General features: G+C 39.8%; 1 protein-coding gene across 10 annotated transcripts in view; it reads left to right on the top strand.

Moving 5' to 3' along the window:
• Window positions 1–6,699, top strand: part of Hnrnpc (heterogeneous nuclear ribonucleoprotein C) — a 29,636-nt gene extending 22,937 nt beyond the window's left edge. For 6 of the 10 annotated variants that reach the window (XM_041638772.1, XM_041638779.1, XM_041638776.1 and 3 more), the window contains 4 exons: window positions 3,894–4,054; window positions 5,475–5,588; window positions 5,713–5,894; window positions 5,991–6,699. In XM_041638772.1, the coding sequence (XP_041494706.1) occupies window positions 3,894–4,054; window positions 5,475–5,588; window positions 5,713–5,894; window positions 5,991–6,074 (541 nt within the window). In that variant the 3' untranslated portion in view covers window positions 6,075–6,699. The remainder of the gene's footprint in view (window positions 1–3,893; window positions 4,055–5,474; window positions 5,589–5,712; window positions 5,895–5,990) is intronic. The other 4 variants (XM_041638778.1, XM_041638781.1, XM_041638777.1 and 1 more) reach the window with 2 other exon arrangements.
• The last annotated feature ends 715 nt before the right edge of the window (window positions 6,700–7,414 follow it).

Consider the following 7,414-nt stretch of genomic DNA (forward strand, 5'->3'; position numbering starts at 1 on the left):
CATCTCGCAGCACCTATTGAACTATGTGTATACATGTTCACACACAGGAATATGGAGGCCAGAAGTAAAAACCACGTTTTCAGTTAGGCATAGTAGGAAGGTGGGACTTGAAATGCATTTTAATGGGTGAACAGTACATATGAATGTTTGGAGGATATAGCCAATGCCGTTTATTTATTTAAAATACTTGAATTAGATGCTTGCTTTTATTGGGCATCTCCCTTTTCATTTAACCTTTTTAGGCTAGCCTCACGTATATAACACGTATCACAAGCTCTATTTGTGATTATTTTTCTTTGAGCTTTCTTTGAATTTATGTCTCCCCCAACTGCTGGTCTTAGAGGTTTATCAAGTTAGAAAATAGGTATTTTTTTTAAGATTTTAACTATTTTAATAGTATTCAAAGAATTGTAAGTCTTTAAACCTTCTGTTTTATTTTCCAGACTGAATTTCTCTAACTGCATTTCTGAAACTCACTTTGAGTTGTATGCGGAAATATTGGTAGTTTGGAGCAGCAGTAAGACACAGAGAATTATCTGGCCAAGGGAATTTCCAATAAGTTTTGAAAAGTTAGGCGTGCTGTGGAAGAAAGGATTAAAAAGTTCCTTTTTAATTTTGGTTTTTTGAGACAGGGTTTCCCTGTGTATCATCAGCTCTGGCTGTCCTGGAACTTATAGTTGGACCTGTAGGCCTAGAACTTGGCAGCAATCATCCTGCCTCTTCTGCTGGGATTAAAAGGTTTGAACCAATTCACTGGCAGGATACAAAAGTTGTTAACAGTGTTTTTAAACAATGCCTTTGAATTTTTTAAAGGATAAGCTGGAGGGAGGGGGGTGATCACAGTGTCATCCACTTGGAGCCGTACTAAGTGCAGACTGTAAAGGCACACACTGCCCCAACTTTAAAGACTGGCATCATGAGAAACAAGGAGCTGATAAGAAACCCTTGAAGTGTCCTGGCAGCTTTGTTATATAAATAACAAACACAGGAGTGCATGGTTGTTCTGTAGTGGTAGAGGAAGTGTTTACTCAAGACAAATTGATTGGTCAGCAAAGAACTTTGTAACTTAGAGTTAACTCCGCTTTGGAGCTAGATGCCACCTGGCATTCATTTTGTGTGGGTGGTCTTGTACAGAATACATCATTGTTGGAATCACTAGAGTAACCAGATTCCTTTGTAGCTCATCTCTAATAAGATTTAATGGTTCCTTTGTTTTTAAGAGACTTGTTGACCATGAACTCAGAGCTGTTTGCCTCAGGGATTAGTGATAGGAATTGCCTTGCCCTTGCCCAGTAAATCAGCTGCTTTGCAAGCCAATATTTAGCGGGTGAGGAAGAGCATCTGAATTTGGATTTTTAGGAAGATTCTGGCCTCTTCCCCACCCCTAAATTGGACCTGACACACGAAAGCAGTGTGACATGGTAATGCTAAATTCCCATGAAGTTAATGTTCAACACATATGTCATAACCTAGATTACTTTTGTTCTGAAGCCTTTCAAAGAGATTACTACTAAAATAGTATATAAACTGATCAGCTTTTCATAGTTAATCTTTGAAAATTAAGAAAAGTAGATTCAAATGAAGGATTTCAGAGTCAGTTGGCACTCTTACCTTGCATATATTCACGTGTCATGTTGACTCTTTGTGGTGCAGATTTTTGAATCATTATTCTGTTCTGCAAGTATTCTAAAATCCACAAGGTGATGAGCTGGTTGTGTGTATTTAGTTTTGACTTTGATGTTAGTTTTTGCAGCCTCATGTAGCCCAGGTCTGCTTAAAGATCCTTTTTGCCTCAGCACTCCTGAGTGCTGTGATTACAGTGTACCACCTCACCTGGCTTGTTTTCTTTTTTTTTTTTTTTTAAACTTTTTATTTATTTAACTTTATTATGTTCGTTGGTGTGAAGGTGTCAGATCTCATGGAACTGCATTTTCAGACAGTTGTGAGCTGCCATGTGGGTGGTGGGAATCGAACCCGGGTCCTCTGGAAGAGCAGTCAGTGCTCTTAACCGCTGAGCCATCTCTCCAGCCCCCCTGGCTTGTTTTCTTACAAGCTGTGTGCCCTAGTATGTTTAGTTGTCCAAAGCATTCTTAGTGTTGAAATGTTTTCATTTAGAGGTGTAGTAACTTGGTATGATAGTTTCAAAACTCCCTGTGGCTTCCTCTTGTATAAGAGATGCGGTTCCCTTATGTAAGAGGTAGATGGTTTATATACTTGTACCCTCTCTACATCCTACTTAGGACCCCAGCTGTATTTTGCATGCTTTTCTCTAGATTACTGTGATACCTGTGAGAAATGCCGTGTGTAATGATTAAACTGTATTGCTTAGCAAATGACTCAAACTTGTGTAAATCTTTCAAATTGTTGAAATGACTGGAATTGGATGTAATAACAGAAATGATAATGGGTGATTGGCATGTAATTCCAGCACTCAGAAGGTTGTCAAATTGAGGCTAGCCTGTCAAATACAAGAATGAAAGAAACAAATGCAAATCACACAGTATAATGGGGGGAAAAAAGGATTCCTTTAGTCCCCCACCCCCAAGACAAGGATTTCTTTGTAGTGCTGGAATTAAAGTTGTGAGCCACCATCACTTGCCTAGCAAATAAATCTACAGAGTATGCTAACTCTAAAACATCAATCTGCTTAAAAGGACCTAAATATTTTTTAATCCTTGTTCTGTGTCCACTTAAAGAGTTTATGTGACAAGAGATTAATAAGATGTTCTGTAGTTTTTTCTCATTTTCGCACTGATCTTTATTAAAAGTATATTTGTTGTTGCAAATTTAGAGGATGAAAACACAATTTTGAGATAATTAAGCAGTTTCTGTTTCAGAAAAACGCAGATAAGAGTAGCAGGTGCATTCCTTCTGTCTGCTGTACCTGCTTTTGTTTGGCTTTTGTTTTTTGAAGTAGGACCTCACTTTGTAGTGCTCTTCTTGGGACTCACTGTACAGACCATGCTGGTCTCGAACAATCAAGAGATCCACCTGCCTCTGCAGTACTAATGGCATGTGCTTTATTAAATGTTTATTAACTTATTGTTAATTCAGAAAGTGTTAAGGCCTAAGATTCAGGGATTCTTAGGCAACCTTGAACAATAAGAAATAGCTGTAGTAAACTTTGTCTCACAGAAATGAAGGTAAATGGGAGAACTGTTGGTTAAAATGGTAGAGCTGGACAAACCAGTGTAACATGCATTTCAAATCAACAAATATAATTGGTCTTTGTTCCATTAAGCTGATTTAAGTAAAGTTACCTTTTACTTGTGATAGGTCATGTTCTCCTATGGAATGGAAGTCCTCCAGGTGGTCCTGGCTGGCTTTAAGTATGGTGTGCCAGCCATACCTCTGCACACTAAAATAAGTAATTGTAGTAAGATGTTTCCACATTGATGGTGGGGAGTCATGTGGCCAGAGGCTTCTTCTTCCTTTCATCCAAATTCCAGAGATCAAATCCAGCTCATTAGGTTTGGCAGCAAATGCTTTAATGTGCTGCTATCTTACCTGTCCTCTGATTAGCTGTGGGTTATTTTTTTTCCTATTTAAGGTGAAAAATTTAGGTGGCTGAACTTTGTAATTATAGTAGCAGCATTTTTGTTTATGTGATCAGACTTCGTTAAAAATGAGTACCTTGGTAAATTTTAGTCATTTTATGAGCATTACACTTGACTTTATGTTGATTGCTTAAAAAGCAATTCATTATAAGTAATATTCTGTCGAAAGTGTCAGAGAGGAAATAAACATTGTACTTAACCAGCCAAGCCTATCTATCATTCAATGAATGATTTTTCCTCTCTGGAGTTTCTGCGGTGGTATTTCAACAGAGTAGAGTTTTGAATCGCATCAAACAGAATTCTATTGTAAGACATTCTCCCCCCCCCCCCCCATAGGATGTATAGTTACCCAGCACGTGTTCCTCCTCCTCCTCCTATTGCTCGAGCGGTGGTGCCTTCTAAACGCCAACGTGTTTCTGGAAACACCTCTCGGAGAGGCAAAAGTGGATTCAATTCAAAGAGTGGACAACGGGGCTCTTCTTCCAAATCCGGAAAATGTAAGTGTTAATTTGCTTTTATCATGGTGTGGTGTTTGTTCAATGCCTTCTACCTCCAAATTTTATTTACATATATGTATGTAGGGCAGGGCAATTGGGCTCAGAGTGGGTGTTGATTCCTGGAGTTACAGATGTGAGATACCCGACATAGGTGCTGAGAACTTCTGCAAGAATAACAAACTTAGCCACTTCTCTAGCCTGTATTTATTTTAAATTAAGGGCATTGCTACAGTTGATATAACTGGTATATGTGTATGAACTTGAAACAGTGAGATGAGGTGTGAGTCTGGGAGATGCTCAGTTGGTAAAGTTGCTGTACTGCAAGGGATGCAGATCTGAGTTTGGGTTTTGAGCATACATAGAAAACAGAAGTACCTTACTTTAACTACCTTGGCAGGGTGGGGGTGGTTGAGAGCAACTTGCAACCTGGACTTGCAAAGTCAGTGAATTCCTGTTTCATTGAGAGATCCTTTAGTAGTCATGGGTTTAGCCCCCACATTAGGGAGGCAGGAGCAGGCACATAGCGAAAGCCTGTTTTCTCTTAATGTGTGGTGGCGGTACACAACTTTTTAAGTCCTAGCTCTTAGGAGATGGGGCAGGAGGATCTCTTGATTTCAAGGTCAGCCTGGTCAACAAACGAACAAGTTACAGAACAGTAATTGCTTCAAAGTTACAAAGAGAAACCCTCTTGAAAAACCCACAAAAGAAAAACTTTCCCTCCTCCTTAATAAAGAACAATATTGTATGACACTTGACATTGCTTCTGACTTATTCATGAACACAAGCCAAGGAAAAAGTAGTGATTAAGAATTTCAGGTTAAGAAGGCTGATATGTGGCAGTGCACAACTTTAATCCTAGCAGAAGCAGAAAGATCTGTGAGTTCTGTAACATACAAGTTCTATAATACAACATTAACATAAGTCATTTACCAACTGAAGATAAAGGTTTCTGTTACTTAGCTGGTGGTGATGACATGCAACTTTAATCCCAGCACAGCTTGCAGGACAGCCAGGGGTACTCAGAAGTCCTGTCCTGTCCCCCCCCCCCCCAAAGTCTCCATTACTTATTGTTGTGGTTGTTACCTCATCCAAATTGTTACTTTTTTTTTTTTTTTGGAAATACATAGCTGTTAAAACAATTTCCCCCTATGGTGCTCAAAAAACCCAGCACTTAGGAAGAGACTTTTTTTATTATTATTATTATTATTTTGGTTTTTCGAGACAGGGTTTCTCTGCAGCTTTGAAGCCTGTCCTGGAACTAGTTCTTGTAGACCAGGCTGGCCTCCAACTCACAGAGATCTGCCTGCCTCTGTCTCCCAAGTGCTGGGATTAAAGGCGTGCATCACCACCGCCCCAAGAGACCATTTTCAACAACTGGTAAATTATGTTTTATTCTAATCTAATAATGTATTTGTTACAGTGAAAGGTGATGACCTTCAGGCCATTAAGAAGGAGCTGACTCAGATAAAACAAAAAGTGGATTCTCTGCTGGAAAGCCTGGAAAAAATTGAAAAAGAACAAAGCAAACAAGCAGGTAGTTTAATGTATTTGCAAATTGGGATGTTTCGGAAGGGCATTTATTTGTTTGTAAGACTATCCTTGTTCTTTGATTAATGAGAGTTCTCTATATCCTGTGGGCAACCCTTGCCCCTGGACAGACTTGTCCTTCTCCTCCCCAGTAGAGATGAAGAACGAGAAGTCGGAGGAGGAGCAGAGCAGTGCCTCTGTGAAGAAAGACGAGACGAATGTCAAGATGGAGTCTGAGGCGGGCGCAGATGACTCTGCCGAGGAAGGCGACCTGCTGGATGACGATGACAATGAGGATCGAGGGGATGATCAGGTGATCACCTGGTGACAGGAGGGGAAGTTGGTGACTGTGGTACAGGGAGACAGGGAACACCTCTAACGCCACTTTATTGGTTTCCATTTCTCACAGCTGGAGCTGATCAAGGACGATGAAAAAGAAGCTGAGGAAGGAGAGGATGACAGAGACAGCGCCAATGGGGAGGATGATTCCTAAGCACATAGCGGAGTTTAGAGATCTTATCCTGTTAATCATTTACCTAGGCGCTTGTGAGAGATGGAAGTAACACCAGATCCTCTCCCCTAGTTGTCTTCAGCAGTCTCACTGTTCGCCCTCTCCCTCTCCTGTGTTCATTGATTCATAATTGCCTTGCGCCTAGTTCCATTCTCACATCCTTTGATGCTCCTTAGTAGTTTCGTTAAGTCTTACCCTGTAAGTTTTGCTTTTAATTTTGATACCTCTTTGACTTAACAATAAAAAGATGTATGGTTTTTATCAACTGTCTCCAAATAATCTCTGGTTATGCAGGGAGTACAGTTCTTCCCATTCATATAATTTCAGTAGTTGCTTCCCTAACCGCAGAGGCATCTCATTTACTTGTGATCCCTGAGAACAGCTTTGCATTAGAGGTGTGTGTTTTCCCTCACTTGAGTGGGGCTGTTCAACACGAATGTAACCATGTATTTTTGTGAATGAGAGTTGGCATGTCGAATGCATCTTACAGGAAAATAGTGTAATAGTCTTAATATTTGTTTTCTAAAGTTAATACCATGGGTTATTTTTGTGAACAGCCTGATGTTTGGGATCTTTTTCTCAAAATAAACAATTCCTTATTAAACCAGGAATTTGAAGGAAAAAACTGATTTTTATTATAATTACTTTTTTTTTTTGGTTTTTCGAGACAGGGTTTCTCTGTGCTTTGGTGCCTGTCCTGGAACTAGCTCTTGTAGACCAGGCTGGCCTCGAACTCCCAGAGATCCGCCTGCCTCTGCCTCCCGAGTGCTGGGATTAAAGGCGTGCGCCACCACTGCCCGGCTATAATTACTTTTTTTAATTGACTTCTGCAAATCTTACCAGATTATATTAAAGAGTTTTTTTGAGTCATAATCATGTGTGCCAATATAAATTAAAATAATTTCAAGATGAATGTTAATTTTAAATTTTATTGACATGGAGTGGTTTATTGTTTCAGTTACTGTTTAGAAGCCTAGTTCATTTTTATTTGGATTCCCATCCTGGCCTCACAGGATATAGGAAAGTATTTGTCTTTCAGAAAACTGAGAGTACAATGAGGGAGGGCTAATTTCTGTATGAGCTTACCCTTGCTAGATTAGTTTCAGTCATTGCGAACAATGTGCCACATAAGACCCAACTTTTTTTTTTTTCAAGACAGTTCCTGTATAGCTTTGAGCCTTAGAAACTGCTCTGTAAACCCAGCTGGCCTTGAACTCAGAGGTCCACCTGTCTCTGCCTCCAAAGTGCTGGCATTAGAGGTGTGTGCCACTACCATGGCCCAGCTTAAGAACCAACATTCTAAGGCTAAAAATGTGAAAGGG

The sequence above is a fragment of the Microtus oregoni genome, unplaced genomic scaffold (genome assembly GCF_018167655.1).
Source record: "Microtus oregoni isolate MIOR12 unplaced genomic scaffold, Mior012 000056F_ref0000123, whole genome shotgun sequence".
Classification (NCBI taxonomy): domain Eukaryota; kingdom Metazoa; phylum Chordata; class Mammalia; order Rodentia; family Cricetidae; genus Microtus; species Microtus oregoni.